The following is an 18,026-nucleotide window of genomic DNA, read 5'->3' as shown; positions in this document are numbered from 1 at the left end:
TTAAAAAAAAAAAGTTATATTTTCATTTACAAATTAAGTTAACATTCTTTTTCTCAAAAAAAATAAGAAGTTAACATTCTCTCTATCTCATTTTATTTCACTTTTGGAGTGAAATCTTCATGAATTGCTCTCTCTCTCTCTCTCTCTCTGAGTAAGAAATTTTTTCAATCGAAGATTCAGCAAGTAAAAGACTAATCAAAACTACAAAAACAACAAAGTCATCAGTCGTAATCTAGCTAAACACTTCGGAAAAAAACTCATCAACTCCAAGCCTCCAGCTAGCTAAAGTGCTTAACACTAATTAGAACTTAATTAAGCAACTTTCAAATACAACATAAGGCTTTATTCTAAATTTAGTTTCTAACTGCTACAAATATTGAATCATGCTGAACCTAAATAAGTATCTTCATAGCGGGTTAAGTATCATTTATAACAAAGAGTTATGACTCTTGATGAAAGGGTGTGACACATTTGGTGCAAAAGTGCCACTCTTGAAGAGGGGTTACAACTTTAGGTTGTAACTATAAGGATGAATGCAAGCATCAAACGTTCTGAAAAATGCTATTTTGATACATAAAAAAGTTACTTTATCTATTTTAATACACAATTTTACAATACATCTTAAATCACATCTTCTATTATTTTACCATTTTATTTAAATATTATTTCTTTCTTCTTTTTTAATTCTTTTTTTTTTTGAAGTCCCAACGGTCATACAAGAGAGAGAGAGAGACTTTGAGTAAATGTCCAACTAGTCAGTTAGTGACAGAAGAGAGAGAAAAGTTTGAATAAAAAAAAATATTTATAGCACATTTTTCCGCACAATTCTTGGAACATTATTGTAGCAAATGCCATATTTATTTAGCATTTAATACATCTCATGAAAGTGATTTTTTGTGTTTGGTAGGCTAAATACTAAAAATTTAGTATCCAGTGCTCTAACCTTTCATGAAATGATGGATAGTGCTATAAATAGCACATTACACATTGCTGTTAGATAATCAATTTTTTAGTGGTATTTTCAAGAACAATACACAAGAAAATATCCCTCTCTCTGTCTTTTCCACAATTTCTATTAGTGCATTTTGATTGCAGATATTGTGTGTTTTGTTTTTGTAACAAACACCACTGTGTAATAAAGAAAACCTAACAAGTTGCTTGAATAACAATGAATGTACTAGCTAATAATCTTATGCCGCTGTGCGATGTATAGAAATTTTTGTGAAGTGTATGTATATAATTAATATGTAATTGATAATATTAATAAATGAATATTTAAACAAGAAAATTTGTAGAAAAGAGTAAATGTAGTATTGGATTACTTTAATAAGAACTTTCAAAGGTGATGTTGCAAAAAATTCCAAGAAAAAATATAATGTGTTGTGTACATGAATTTTATTGGTTGCTTTGAGGGAACTCAAAGCTTCTTAATTTAAGAAATTGACTTTTTCGAGGGAGTCCAAACCTCCAAAATAAAAACTCTCAAAAATAATATTTTTTAGCTTGTTTATTGTTAAATATCAATCCATATAATTTATGGTCTTACAAGATAAAGCTAATATTTAAAAAAAATTTGTTAATAAATGCCCTAAGGGCAATGTTAAGGTGCATTAAATATTTAATTAAATAATATTTTTATACATTTTTCAAAAAATAAAGTTTAGGGTGGTAAAGTGTAACCTTGGCTATAGTTTAGGGTGGTAAAGTGTAATTTTCCCAAACTGTTTAGAATTTGTGCATGCAAGTTAATGAATCATTAACAAGTGTATTTTCTTCTTTGAAAAATATGCATTATAGTTCATAATTGAGCATTTATTAATCTTTAACTTGTGCCCTTTAGGCACTTGTTAACAAGCCTTATATTTAAATTCAAAAGAAACCTAAGTTTTATCTACTACAATTCAAAATAAAAAAAATAAAAAACTAATCTAACAATTTATCCCACCATATCAATTAACCCAAACTAATAACAAAAACACAATTTTAAAATGATAAAAAGGCATAAGATAAAAAGCACATACCATCAACTGCTTCCATTGAATAAATTAGTTGATCCAGATCCTATAAACAACACTGCTTTTGAATCAGCCTTCTCAAGTCCAATCCATTATAATCATTTACGGGTTCTAACCAGGGAGCATGCAAATCCTAAAAACGCATAGTTTCTCCCTCAAAAATTACTTGTCTTCCATTTCACTAGTAGATTATGGTAGTATAATTTGACTTTCTAAACCTATGGAACAAATTAAAATAAACTAGAAATTGGAAAAGGAAGAATGAGTGATCCATACATATTTAATGATTATATTATGAGGTCGCTTTCATAATACATTCTTCATCAAAACTCAAAAGCACCATATAGAAGAGTTCCTAGATCCTATAAGTTCAATGGTTCTATTCTATTGGTATTTTACTTTTTAGTCAACTTTATATCTCCTATAAAGTAATGAAAACTTTGGTTTGCCTTAATTCAGCATAAAATCCAGTAGTATAAAATATTTGGGATCCTTGCTCTGTCATGATGTAGCAAAAATATTTGTAAGTAATAAATTAAGCTGAAACTGAAAGAGTTCGTCTTAACCTACAAAACAGCAAGGCTGTTTCAAGAACTATATCCGCTACACTCTACAGTAAAGCAATGCAAGAATGCAATGTTGATTGCTATCTAACAGCAGTATTTAACAAGTAGAAAGGTTTTTACAGGTTTTAACTTTATCTCTTTATCTAAATGAAAACTTTCATTGAAATACAAATAGATGGCCATAATGTTTGGGGAACCTGCTGGCTACAGAACTGTAATACCTATTTCTTTGATCTAAACCTAAAAACAAGCATCCATCAAAGAGGCAAAGCAGTTTTCATATTCTTGTGAATTGTTCTAATTACAGTAGTAGCCTGCTCAATCTGTTCTTGGCTTGAACATGCCGAGAGGAGTACTTTAGCAGTGCCTCCATCAGGATAACAACCAGAATCAATCATTTCTTCAAAAATTTCAAAGCACCTTTTGTATAGTTTCTTTCTTGAATATGCTCCAAGCCGAGAAGTCCAAGTAATCACATCAGGTTTCAAACTCTTTGTGGGAAGTGACTGAAAAAGCTCTTCCATTCTGTCCAAAAACCCTGCACGTCCATATACATTTATTAAGATGTTATATGTGCTGATATCAGCTACATATGGTCCTTTATCCATTGCAGCTAAAACTTCCTCCATCTTTCCAAATTGGCCTAACCGGCCATACAGGTTCATCATGCTGTTAAACACAAATGTGTCAGGTTCAAGCCCGGATTTTTGCATTTGGTTCACAATGTCTTCACATTTAGCAACATTGCCAGTTCTGGAGTAGGCGGATAAAAGTAGCATGTGGGATTTCATGGTTGGACTTATCCCCAGTCGCACCATCTCTTCAAATACAGCTTGTGCATCTAAACGGATAGAAAGAGGAGTTATTTAAACAGGGACAAATAAACATGATGGAAGGATGAGAATGCTAAGGCAAATATAGCATAAGAAACATATCAGCACTGAATGAAATAGGCTTTGGTCAGAAGACTCAGAAAGGTGAAGTTGTCATTAAGCAGTTGTTTTAACTTCATCTTAACTCCATCTGTGGTGCTCATAAATTATAACTAAAATGTGGAGAATTTGGACAGGAATGGAACAATATGTAAGTAGAATTGTAGGCAAGAATGTTAAGTGGTAAAACAGAACACCTTGGAAGATAGATGTTAGAAATTGCCTTAGATGCAACATTTTTTAATCTTCTAGCCTCTCTAATTAGTAATCCCCTAACATCCCTCCCTACCCACTCTCTTTTTCTTTTTCTTTTTTCATCTCTTTGTATGTCATTAGATCCCAAGTCTTTGGTATGATGCCAAAAGACTTAACTAGATATTATAGTAAAGATTCTACTGTAAGGTTTTTGTATATTTTCTCATAAGACAGCCTAAACATGTATTTGAGTTAGCATAGTAAAAGAGGTTTGTGACATCCAAAATGTCCCATGACAATGGAATCAGTTCATCATCTTTACGTCATAATTCCTTTACGAATATTCAAATGAGCTACAAAATGCAGAACAAAGTAATAATAAAATAAAAATGAAAAACTAACCATCAAAACAATTTATTTTTATAATTTTATTTTGTGCCTCCAAAATACGCAGCATTTTTGCTGCATACGATTGTCCAAATACTGCAATATTCAATCCTTATATTATAATTATATACTAGTAAAAACAAAATCAACAAAAAGAACAACTCCATCTATGGAAATACAAGCATGTACTGAGTTTTTACACTAGGTATATATTTTCATTTCTTGGTAGTTAGTTAATTTTGTTGGATATATTTATGAATCATATAATGGTCAAATATAACATAATATAATGTTGAAAAGAATAAAATAGCATACTGTCAATGAGAATTCAAATTGAGTAGGTTTTTTTTTTTTTTTTTTTCAAAAAGGTGTCTATTGGTCTATAAATAGAGATACAAAAAGAGAGTTTAAGGCTTTTCTTTTTCCTCTCATATTGTTTTACTTTCTTATTTGTTACTTTTAAGAAGACAACTGTTTAGTGCAAGTGTGCAACCTTAATTGTTCTTGTGTTAGGCATTGTATCCTAGAGGTAGTAGTTAGATCTATCAGCTTTCATAAATTATAAATAAAAAAGGAAAGTCAGATTAGATTATGACAGATCTTAATAAGTATTGAGGACAGATATCATAGATATCGGCAACAACCCACAAGCATGCAAATTGATTTTTGGCAGTTAATCTAGGTAAAAAATAAATGCTGATCAATTTCTTAATATTAAGTATTTACCCTCATGAAGACCAGCTCTCCCATATGCATCTACCATGATATTGAATGAAGCTCTATCTGGTTCACACCCCATGTGCTGCATGAGTGAAAAGATTTCGGCTGCCCCATAAGGAAAACCTGCACGACTGGTGGGAGAAAGAAAGTCAAAGAAATTTATGTGCACCTCAAAACTATTTCTAGGAAATTTTACTTTAACGGCAGCTATAGCAATTTCTAGTTGTCCATTCTATAGCAAGGATGAAAACATATGGTTTGAGCATTTCCAATTGCCTTCTTCTATCATTGGAATGAGCCAAAAAGGCAATACATGATCCTTTTTTGGAAAACGTTTTCCACAGTTATCTCCAGTTAACCCTTTGAAACACCGTTTCCAGACAATTTGGAATACTATTTTCTGACTAAAGTGAATTACAAGATTAGCTGGCCATAGACTCCCTAAAGAAATTATAGTCAACAAATTTTTTCATTAATGGATTTGATGCGTTTAACGTGGCATATAAATTAGTCTATTTCTTTTTTATCACTAAATGTTTAGAATAGTCCTTTTTTAAAATTAAAATAAAAAAACCTTTGGTGAATTTTACAGAAAGAACATCACACACCAAAATGTCTGATTTGGGCCAATAATTTCCTTATGAATCTTCCTATTTGATTGTGTCTCCCTATGTCACATCTTAAAGAAAATTGTTTTACTTACTCATAATGAATGCTACTTGGTCCCAACCAAGTATTGCATCAATTTTTCTCATTTCTTAATCTGCATTTCAGTGTAAAACCAGTATGACTGTCCATGTTCCAATTCTCATTATAACTGTTACAGTAACAACAGTACCAACTGTTATTCCAATCTGTGCATGCCTGGTATGCCATCCATCATTGGATAGCTATTATTCTCAAAAGCTCAATAGCCCATATATCCTCCTAGACCATCAGAACAACATTGCCAAGTGCCGCATATCCTACTAGACCATCAGAGCAACATTGCCAAGTGCCGCAGACTCATCAACTCGTGTCTTTCTAGTTTTCCTTCATAATGGACCTTCTTGGTCTTAGTTGTAGTCTCAGATATGCCGCAACCCTCTCAATAAAACAATTTTTAGTTTTGATTTTGTTTTTATTTTTGGGTTCCACAATAGTTCAAGAAAGATGAGTAACCTCACTGAAGCATTTAATGACACCGCGTTGGACCACACACCTTACCTGTAACAGCAGCACAAAAAGCTACAGAGAGCCAATTGTTTCTAAATTCTTAAGAGTTTCTTTATCTCACATGTTTGTTGAAATTCAAGATGCTACCCTCACTGCAGCTTAAATCTATATTTTAATTTAAAATTGGTAAAACTTCTATTGATGTTCTAATACTTAAAAAATAACTTGTTATCAAATTTCTACTTTTGATTAAGATTCTTATATTGAATCCTTCCCATGGAGCTTCATCATTAAAGTTTTCAAACTAGGAATCCAAAGGCTATTTTATTCACTCCATTCCACGTTTTACTCCACCAATAGTGGAGAAATGCAGGTTCCTATCACACCTTGGCATTTTGAAATTAGGTCATTCATACTCCAAGGTTCACCTTTGTTAGGTATATATGTACATGACCGGACAAGTTTTTACTGAAATCTTGGATATCAATAGAGTCGCTAGCTTTATATGGCTAAAAATAAAATAGGTCCTTTTATGTCTCATTGTCTTCTAGCATGCCATTAAATCTTATACAATCTGAAGGGTGGGGCCCTAAGTTACATTGTTTTTCATTTCATTCCCACAGTATGTTAATGACTTCAGTAGATGCACATAGTTGGATAATTTAATGTCCCCAACAGGGCATGTTATTAGGGAGTGGGTCAACAATATATATCAAGTTCAATTCAAACTCACAATTCTCCTCAAATGCAATCTTGCCCACGATCCCCAACATGATGGGGGCATTACATATGCAAAATAGAAGGATTTACCAAGGGGATTCCAAGGATTTGAACTGAAGACCTCAAAGGCAAATAGGCTTTGATATCTTATAACAACTAGGAGAACATTTCTAGAAATTTCATATTATAGCAACTGAGCCAAACATGTTTTTGAAGCTTGACACACTCTTAATGCACCTTTTATCCTTTAAATCTAAATTGGATGCATTAATATACGCAATGCTATCACGGCATGATTTGCAATTATGGCCTCCTTTCCAACTAATTATTACCACTCTAGTGATCAAAAGTCATATTGATTACACCCTTTTTCCATCACTAAACTTTCTCTATGGCTCCACAATAATAAAGACAAAAATTCCAAACTTAACTCCCAACTAAGCCAAAGTTAAAAAAAAAATAATAATAAAATAAAATTGTTCCCCATTTGCCACAACACTTCAAAACAACCAAACCAAATAATTAATGATTTTGATATATTATTAAAAATATATCCTTCATAATAATAAACCTGATAACTATAGTAAAATAATTGAAAGTCACATATTTGTGGAACATCAAGTTAAAAGATATTTACCTGTAAGCCTCCATGAGGGCATTATAAGCATACACATCTGGCTCATGTCCAGCTTCTTGCAGCTGCTCAAATATTTCTTCTGCTTTCTCACAATTTCCCTCTCTAGCAAATGCATTCACCAAAGCAGTATATGTGCAGATATTAGGTTTACACTTTTGACTTCTCATTTCATCAAACATCTTCAGGGCCATATAGGATTTATTTCCCTGCATAAACATCATTTTGAGGAGGGAAAACACCGATAAAAAGATTAGGGGAAACAATGGAAGTAAGTTATTTCAATTGGAGATTGTCTTGATTGATTTCCAATGACAACCTCAATTGAAAGGATTGGGAAGAATACAAGCAAAGTATTTAGAAGGTAATGCATACATTACTATAATAAGGTGCGATAATCTGATTAAGTTGTCAAAATGGTGGAATATGCTTCCTATATAAAACAGAGAGAGACAAATCCACTTCAATCATTTTAAGCACTCTTCTTCTGTTAAACATGCTCATAAGTAAAGAACCAAAGCAAACAAAAAAATATCGCACTAAAGAAATTTTCATTTTGAAAATTTTAAAAATAGTGGGATGACCAAATAATATTTTAAAGTTAAAATGGAAAATTCTTCATATAAGAAAATCCAATATTCATGGATCATTATAGTTGGCACTAGTAGCCTCCCAAATAGAATGGTGCAATCATTCTAGTTATGTTGCTTGAGTGTTAATTCTTAAGGAATGAGTTTCCCTTGCAGGTTGAAGGAGTTACAACTTGGACAAGTTGAAACTGAACTGGTCTAGGTCCAGCCAGACCAGTTCAATCACTTTCATTTAGTAAATGTGGTCAATGGAACTTGCACAAAGGTAGTACCCAACCTAGATTCTAGCCCAAGCTTGAGTTGAGCAACTCAACCCATGCTAGGATCATGTTTTCTTTTGGTTGGCTTCATATGTACCAAACCCAAAGCAGCTGCAACCTAATACCAGGTGTCTTCCCTAAGTTATTGACAGCATTGATGACATTCTCTAAAGAATCTGAAGCATCACTTTCCCTATTGGAGTTGTCAACATTAAATACCAAAACACATTTCAATTTGAGTCAAAAAATATATTTGAAAACTTGATACTTAACTGTCCAATCGAACTGAATTGAGGGAAACGGCATCTAGGGTGATAAAGAATATCAAAAAATAAGAGATTAGAATTGATGATGAATAAATACTTTTAAATAAAAAAATAAATAGATGATGAGTAAAATTGAAAACACCTTTCCATATAAGTTGATCAACAATGTGTAAGTATCAACAGATGGTTCGCAGCAATCTTTCTTCATTCTTTGGAAGATCTCTTCTGCTTTTTGAGGGTTTCCTCCCTTCATTAATCCATCAATAAAAGCATTGTAGACAACTGCACCTGAATACATTTAAAGATATTTCTGCATAAATTCACATTCTATATAGTCTAGGTGTAGGCATATCAATTGTGTCCATTGAAAACAGCAGAATGTAATCTAATACATTCAAATAAATTACCCAGGAGTCAGGACCTAATTGCAAAAGAAAGTGAGTAAATCAAGTAAACATACAACAGAATGACAGGGTTTGGCAGTGTGCCTAGCCAGCATAAGATCACAATTATTCTCTTACATGATCTCTCAAAACCCATAAAGGAATGTCTATGATTTTTATCGAATTCAAATCAATGTCCCCCGCAGACAAATGCCTAAAAGACATGGCATGAAGTAGTTAGAACTCTCTTATGACAATGATATTACCTCTATTAATTGAGCTCTGTCAAAAAGGAGGAAGCCCTGCCCCCAAGCAACTCAACTCAACAAAATGAGTTGAAGAACTTGAAGGTAGTGCACAAGTATACAGTACACCCTTGGTGAATTGATATACTTTTTTTGACAAGAGAATAGGTATACCGTACATAAGACATAATTCACAAGAATCCCTCCCATATTGCATTGCAAAACTTGGGAAGGTAGAATCCATACATATAAGAAAACGCTCTTCTACTTAGCGTACACTTTTGGAGTCACTGGTTATATCTACTTATGAAAACGGAAGGCCTAATAACAGGGAGTTCACTTAGCAGAACTTTTCTCAAAGAAAAGTGACCACCTTGTATATTTTGTAATCTAGCCATACATTTCAATGGAATTTTGCCCCTTTCTATGCAATAAAGGCATTGGGCATACTTCTTAATTTCTCTCATTGTTACTAATTTTAATAATTTACTATAACTCAAGAAGGACATAAAAATTTAATAAAGGAACTTTTTAATCTTTCTTTTTGAGTGTAGGGGAACAGACTCTTGGTCAACCTATAATTCCAGAGTAACAAGCCAGGTCCAATGGGTGATTAAGTTACTAGTCATAGTCTCAAAATCATGTGGTTTAAATCTTGTAATAATGTACTTCTTGGCCTTTTGGTTAATATGAATAGTAGTTGTAATATTCATGACTGAAATTCCATTAAGAATTTTAGGTTTTTTCTTCATGTATAGGGTATCCACCAAATATATTATTTATATAGTATTAAGAATACAACTGTTAAACATACATCAAACAAATATTTTGAGCACCCAATACACTGATATGATGTTAAACAACTTTACTGAATAGTTTTGATTAGAAACAATAAGCATATTCAAGTATCAGTGCATCACAGATAAGATTTAAACTGGACATGATATTCCTGAGGAATTTCAGAGATTTTAAGGATATTTACTCCTTTGAGTGTACTTTATAGTTGAAGTAGTTATGATGCAAGTTTTTTGTATGCAAAGTTATTAAAGATATTGATTATGAACTCATTAATTAAATTCTCAAAGTTCTTGACAATTTACAAAACCATCTCTCCTAAAAAATAAACAGCTATAAGTCGATACAGAAACATACTTGGGGGAAGACCATATTTTCGCATTTCAGAAAATACAGCTTCAGCTTTCCCTAGTAGCCCAGATTTGCAGTAGGCCTTTAGAAGAAGGGCATAAGTGTCTTCAGTGGGGATGCACCGGCTTTCAATAAGTTCTAAATATGCAGATTCTGCATCCTTACACAGTGATTTCTGCCCATAAGCATCTATAAGCAAATTGTAGCACATTACATCTGGTTTGAAGGAGCTCTTGTGCAAGATCCATTCACATATCTGAACATGAGTTAATTATTTTAAAGTTAAAAATGTCAATGAATAAGCCAAATGTCATTTAATGTAATTTAGCTATGGATAGGAAGAAACAGAAAGGGCATGCCCAGTTGTATTATGACAATTGAATTGCTAAAATTTTATTTCATTTGGTATCTTATGTCTTATGCAAGTATTCAGTTGGAAAAACATGAAGATTTCAATGTGGATTTAGCTTGACAATACCCACCTAGAATAAAGAGCTAAGAGATATCAACTAAAATGACAGTTCTGAACTTGAAAGAAATATTATCAACTTGTTTCTGTATCAGTTTGAAGAATGGAAATACTTAGGCTTTTAAAATTCAACCACATCCAAACCAAAAGAAGGGGGGGGGGGGTGGTGAAGAAATCAACCACGCAAATGTGTTTTTGAGTATTTTGTTACCAATTTTAAAAAGTAAGGGAAGAGGTACTACTTTCTCACCAACACAATCGAGTCCCACTTTTTATTTAGCCGAAGCTGAACAACTACATTGATGATATCATCCCATGTGGTATAAGTGGCAGGGAGAGTATCAAGAGAACGCCAAAGTTGATTGGGATCCAGGTCATTCAGGGAAAAGTCCAAAATTTGCTGAGCAATGGGACTCAGTACTGGAAAAATTCCATCAACAAAACCGGATCCATATTTCCATCCTCGTCCTCTTAAAGAACCACCTATACAAAGACAACGAAGACCTTAATACTTCAACATATATCATGAATCAAATAAAGTTGAGTTTAAAGTTTTGTATTACATCGTTTCCTAGACAACTTCTTTGGTTCAAAGCTTCTCCATTTGCCATCTTTGTCAATATAAAATCCTTCATGCTTGCGCTTCTCAACAGATTCACCACTTAAATTTTTGTCAATATGAAGCTCTTCACGTTTGCTCTTCTCAACAACCTCACCACTTAAATTTTTCTCAATATAGAGCCCTTCAGGTTTGCTCTTCTCAACAGCCTCACCACTTAAATTCTTGGCTTCACATCTGAAACCACTCCTATAGCTTCTTGGTTCTACGAATATATATTTAAGTGTGCAATCAATAATCGACCTATAAAAGTTCAGCCAAGATTAATACAAGTGATCACCATTCCTCAAAATCTCCCAACATGTTCCTCATAATGTATACCTTTCATCAAAAGCCATTAACTAAGAGGAGGCAACGACAGTGCAACCATATAAAGAATGGTCTATGCTGTACAAACTGAATTGGAAAAGGTTGTGAAACCTCTTTCAAACTAAAAGGCAAACATGTGGTATGAGACACTATAAAACATGGTTCAAGTCTCTTAGGCAGCATTTTGGGGCTACTACCAAGGGTATTCCTCTCTATAATTACCAAGTGTGTGCAATCTCCCATCTCACACACCTAGTCAGGTGCTCAAAGAGCCTTGGACACTCATGTTAGCCAAAACAAAAAACCCTATAAGATCCACAAATAGATAGAGTACACATCACTTATTAATTGTTTTGAGAAATCAAAGTAAAAGGCTGCTAAAAAAACAAAAAACCAAACCTGAAGTAACACATAAACGTATGACCAAGGTAATTAAAGAAGATAAATTCTTGAAATTTTATATTTTGTGTGCTGGATTTTGTGACTATTATGAGAACCCAATTCCTGAAACAAAGCAAAATGCTATTAAACTTAACAAAAACAATGCAATACATAACCAAAGTTCCCATTAAGTCAGTATTGTGTACCTCTCAGTGTGTGATGAAATTATAAAGCTTACATGGACTAAGCACAAAACCCACTAAGCAAATGCCATAAAAAAAAAAAAACACATTTCCCAGAACAGAGCAAATGCCATAAAAACCAACAGACTAACATGACAAACAAACAGCAAACTGCGCAGAAAGAATGAGTGAAGACGGAGAACTAAGAATACATTACGAAAAAGCGGAAACAGAATGCATGGAGACTGTACTGAGAGAAGAGGGAAGGATTAGAGTCTTACATGAATGCATGGAAGAGTAGTTTCCAGCTGGTTAATGTGTGTGAGCCTTAGCGCATTACAAACCAGAAAGATATATGTAACTGATAATGTACGGAAACAAAACAAAAACAAATTCAAAATATCTTACGCATGTAGACAACATGGGACAATTATGATCTATTCTAGTTTTGCCTTTTTTAATATTAAGAAAATTAATGTAACGTTTATCATAATAACACTTAAATTTTTTAGGTAAATTGCAAAATCCGTTTAGAATTATTTGGATTTTATACTTTAAAATTTGAAAAACCGTTAATTTAAGCCGATAAGTAGTGACATGTTATTATTATTATATTTTTTTTGGGGTCAAAATCAGTTCTAAAAGCGATGCCGTTTCAAAGAAAAAGGCACTGTGAAGTGAACCATCCAGGTTTTATGACGACACCGTTTTGGATGCAACTCAATTCCTAAATCATTCAACTCACTCAAAAGTCTAATCGACAAAATCCAAAGAAGGAAACCCACGAACCCTTACCTGCTGAAGGACCCAACGAACCCAGCCCATGCAGCTCAAAATCCAACCCAGCCCCCAGAATGTGGATCTGCCACAGCAGTCTTCTAGTTTTTACTATTACGAGAGTTTTGCTAAAGGAACCAATTTTTTTTTTTTTTTTTTTTTTTAGAGGGGTGCAACACGAGGACTTACCTGGAACCAAATTTTATAGTATAAAATCCAGTTTTTTAAGTTTCTCAAAAAAAAAAAAAAAAAATCCAGTTTTTTAAATGTTAGGACATAAAATTAAAATAAACTTTAAACTTTAGAGATATACTTTACAATTTACTCTAATTTTTTTTTATAGATAAATAATTGGAGAGAAAGAGGTGGGTCTAAACGATTACACAAAAAATATTATTATTGAACTTTCAATTGAGCCATATAATACTTTAATTTATTGAATGAGGGGAAAAAAGTTTCATGTTTGGACAGGAATAGAGCCAGAACTTTGAGTTAAGGGAGGCGACTCTAACCTCTAGCTTGGCGGATTCTTAGCTGCTGAGGGGTTTTTTTTTTTTTTTTTTTTTGATGTTTGTGTCTACTAGTTAAAGACAAAATTATTCTGTTTAAAACTTTTTAAAGGGCCAGTTGTTTGTTTAAATGAAATTAGTTAATTGGACTTAATTTTTTTTTTAGCTTTGCTATTAGTGATTTTTGTTGTTGCATAAATGTTTTTGGGCTAGTATATATTGTTTTAATGGCCTTTAAATTAAGGAAAATGCTAGAGGTATATTGCTAATGTAGTAAGTGATTATTAATAAGTAAAAAAGTGATGTAAGTAATATGCTTAGATGCAAATCAATAAGAATTTGTACCTCAACAATTTGTAAAAATGTTGTAAATAAGTTTGTAACTGTAACATTACTCTAAAAAGAATCAATGATATTGTTAAGGAGGGAAAAATGTAATTTTATAAAATAAAATTGCTAAAATTAATGCATAAATATATACTAATATATATATATATATACACATTTTAAATTGAGGGGGGGCCATTGCCCCCTATGGTCAATGTATGCCTCCGTCCCTGTGTCTGGACAATTTTTTTTTTCTTATAGCATGCAAGTAGGAGAAATTTAAATCCAAATTCCTTTCTAGAGGAGTGAGAACAATATCCAAGAAATCTTCGGTTAAGAGAATAAGAGTGTGTTATGGTACATAAATTTTAGGGATGGCCATAGATCGGGTTTGAGTCAGGTATACCCAAAACTGACCCAAACATTTTAACTATGGATATCCAATTCTAATATCCAATTAGCACCCATATCCGAAATATATTATCTATGAATATCCATACCCAATCCAAACCCTTTTTTTTGGCTTTTTTTTTTTTTTTAAGTGATGGAAATTTAAATTGACACTTTAAAAAATGATAGTAATTTTAACCCCCTCCTTAAAATATTCATAAATAAATAAATAAACCCTCCATTTTTACATTACTTTTACTTAGTTGTATCATAGGGACAAATTAACAATAACCCATTAATAACTCTTATGTGGGGCTAGGGCTGTGCATGGGTCGAGTTGAGGAGTTTTTTCAACCTAACCCACCATGGTTTGTTAAAAAAAATTCAATCCAACTCAACCCAGCCCAACTCACGTGGATCGGGTTGAGTCGAGTTGGCCAGTTTTTTTTAATAATAATAATAATTATTATTATTATTATTATAAAATTGAACATTAAAATAACACCATTACAAATAAGAGCAAATTTATAACCAAATAATCATAAGCATAACACCAAACAAACACAAACTATATGAGGAGAACTTAGGATTTGGGTTTTATTTAGGAAGAAGGGAAAAAAAATAAATAACAAAATTGTATAATATATATTTTTAATTTTAATATATATTAAATATAGGTGGGTCGGGTCAAGTTAGGCAAATTTGTGAATCTTATGACCCAACCCAACCCATTGTTAAACAAAATTCATAACTCAACCCAACCCACCAACCCTTTAAAAACTGATCCAACCCGACGGGTTGGGTTGGATTAGGTCGGTTTTGGTGGGTTCGTTACAAACCTCTATGTGGGGCAAATATTGTCTAAAAAGGTTTCATTGTTTGTTTAAAACATTTGATTAACCATCTATTTTACATTGACATTTAAAATTTCTAAGCTATAAACAGAAATTCTAATTAAAGTGTCTAACAAACTAATTTAAACCTTCTAAATATGCACAAATGATCAAATAAGTTAAGGAAATAAAAAATACATGATTGATGCAATCTTGCAAATAACTTCAATATGCATCTTATAGGAAGGTTGATATGCACAAACAAAATCAATTAGTAATTAATAGGAAGATTGATATAATATGTTCTTATTTAACATATTTGTGTTATTAAATTTTTCTAATAGATTATTGATAAAATTACATTTTTCTAATGTTATTAAAGTTTTGTATTTGTTTTTACAAATATAAGTGATGGATTTACTTATATTTACTTCTTCTTTAGGCTATTCAAAATGTATAGAAGATGAATTGTTTGTAAGGAGCACTATAAACAAATTTCACCCACACATTACAATATATTTCCTTGGGAAACAAAAGAATTACAAAATTTAAATATTTTCAAATAACAAATATAAATAACTTAATTTAAAAAATCTAATAAATTGTATCAACTATACTTTGTTAAAAAGTAATCACATTATTTTAAGAAGAGTTCGAGACTAAAACACTTATAAGTCTCATCTACTATTTTTATTTTTCATTTAATAAAAAACAAATCATCAAATTTTATGTGTATCATGTTGGTCTATGACTAGTATAAGGATAAAAGCTAGCTATTACACAAGCACTATTACAACGTGTGTTCAACTTACGATTTTAGTTCAAAAAAATGTGTACCTTAAATATAATAAGATTTAAACCTTTGAAGTCTATAATGTTGATATTATTCTTCCTCCCACATCCCTTGAGCATATAAGATATGAACACAGTTTGTACAAATTCCCTAATATCTTTTTATTTGATATGAATTTTGACAAATTCACCATTAGATTACATTTTCTTATTATATCTTCTATTCTTGCAAAATTTCAATAAGATCAAGGATCAATAAATATATCATCAATCAAATATATAAATTTTATGTTTTTGTAGTCTTAAATTAGGCATAAAAAATAAGTTTATGAATCGAATGGTAAATAACATAATATTTGAACGAAATTTGACATGCATGTTAAGAACATAAACAACATGTAATCCAATAGTTAAATTTTTTTAATATGTAGTCATGTTAAAATTTTCAATAGTATAAGTCCTTTTTTTAATTAAATTCAATTTTGAAATATTTATTTCGATATTTTTATATATAATGGTACTGGTATTTTATATTGATTTTAATGTAATAAAATATCACCACATGATTAAACAATTAGATAGAGATATACACTGTGATAATCCTGCGACAAAAATTTCATAAAATATTCAATCATTTGTGAATAAAAGATTATAACTCATCAAATTAAAAAATAAAAATTTTCTTTCTTAGAGTGCGTTTGGGAAGCGCGTTTTGCGCTTCCCAGATGCGTGTTTACGTTTCAGAAATTTTTTTTTTTTTTTTTTTTTTGTCAAGCCGTATCTTTTTTACTTTTCTTATGTGAACAGTGCTTTTATGCACTGTTTATGGATCCTACAAAATACATTTTTCAGCAACTTTTTCATTAAAAATGGGTCCCACGATACTATTCACACATTTAAAAATTATTTTGCTACAGTGTTTTTCAGTTTTTCAGTTTCAATTTTCAGTTTTCAGCTGTATCCAAACGGACCCTTAATGTGAGACTCACTTTTCATATTTCTCTATCAAAGGGAAGTTTCTGCTCACCGTCCATGATAGAGCTTTTGCCATAACTGTTGGTAAAAAATACAAGAAAAAAACAAAACAAAATAAGAAAGCAGCATTTGTTACATGAAAAAAGGCTACACATTGATTCATGTAACAAATGCTGCTTTCTCATTTGACCAACTGCAAAAGGAGTTGGTCATAAGGGTGATAATGACTTGAATAATTTGGAAGCTAGCATTCAGAGAATTTTTTTTGTCGGAGTTCTCATATGCTTTTTAGACCGTTTGGTAACAATTTATTTAGCTAAAATTGAAATTTTTTTATTGAAAGTACTCTAGATAAAACTAATAAAAAGTACTTAAAATAGTATAATGAGACTCATAAATAATATCAAATGTGCAATGAACTCATAAATACTAATAAAAATAAACTAAATAGTCAAAAAAACTGACTTTTTAAGCCAATACCAACCACACACTTAATTAATTAATTTTAATTTTTTTGCCAAAATAATTGAATAACCCCATTATACGAATTCTGTTACATGTACCCATAATATCAGTAGGCAGTAGCTTTAGCCTAGTCAATGGTAGAGAATTTAAGATTCAAGAATGTAATAATGTAGTTGGTGCTTTAGCCGAAGAGGCAGAACAGAACACCATGGGTAGCAGGAGTTTGGTGGGCGTTGATTATCTTATTCTCACAGTAAATGTTTAGTATACAACGTCCGTTCATATCATTCATTTTATATTTTTTTAAATGTAGATATATAAAAATATAAATTAAACATAAAATTATGGAATTTTTTTTTATAGAATTAATGTACAACAGTGCCGTGTCAACTATTGCTTTACTTCCAAAGAAAAAAAAGAATATTGGAATAGATTTGATTAAATTTAGGCTCCATTTATTTTGACAAAAATGTTCTCATTTTCTAAAAAACTAGCTTTTATTTATTTATTAGTATTTGGTTGTAACCTTGCAAATGAGATAAAAAAACATTTGTAGTGAAATCTATTTATAGTGGTGTGTTGAGTATGTAACATTTTAGAAGACATTTTTCACTCTAAAATGGAGGAAAATGTTTTACACTCTATAAGACTTATTAATAATTATCCACTAAATTACAATTTGTTCAGCCAAACACCAAAATATTTGAGTGTACTGGCTTCCTTTTAAGTTTTTGAGCTATTCATGGGCCAACTTGTTGGTTGTTGCCCTTGCTAGTATAAGTAT

General features: G+C 31.5%; 1 protein-coding gene across 2 annotated transcripts; it reads right to left on the bottom strand.

The window, feature by feature from the left end:
• Positions 1–2,570: 2,570 nt before the first annotated feature.
• LOC115968222 (pentatricopeptide repeat-containing protein At2g35130) lies at positions 2,571–12,561 on the bottom strand. Of its 2 annotated transcripts, XM_031087541.1 has the most exons (9): positions 12,456–12,561; positions 11,247–11,545; positions 10,934–11,166; positions 10,221–10,470; positions 8,583–8,728; positions 8,448–8,480; positions 7,328–7,533; positions 4,822–4,946; positions 2,601–3,422 (listed from the first exon to the last, which is right to left on the bottom strand). In XM_031087541.1, coding segments are annotated over exons 1-9 (1,878 nt in total). In that variant the 5' UTR covers positions 12,458–12,561; the 3' UTR covers positions 2,601–2,838. The 2 variants fall into 2 exon arrangements, with proteins under 2 accessions (XP_030943402.1, XP_030943401.1); XM_031087542.1 differs by lacking the exon at positions 8,448–8,480 and having other exon boundaries at positions 2,571–3,422.
• Positions 12,562–18,026: the final 5,465 nt, after the last annotated feature.

Source organism: Quercus lobata, chromosome 11 (genome assembly GCF_001633185.2).
Source record: "Quercus lobata isolate SW786 chromosome 11, ValleyOak3.0 Primary Assembly, whole genome shotgun sequence".
NCBI lineage: Eukaryota > Viridiplantae > Streptophyta > Magnoliopsida > Fagales > Fagaceae > Quercus > Quercus lobata.
The sequence above is the reverse complement of the archived record's forward strand: the minus strand, read 5'-3'. Positions and strand labels throughout refer to the sequence as shown.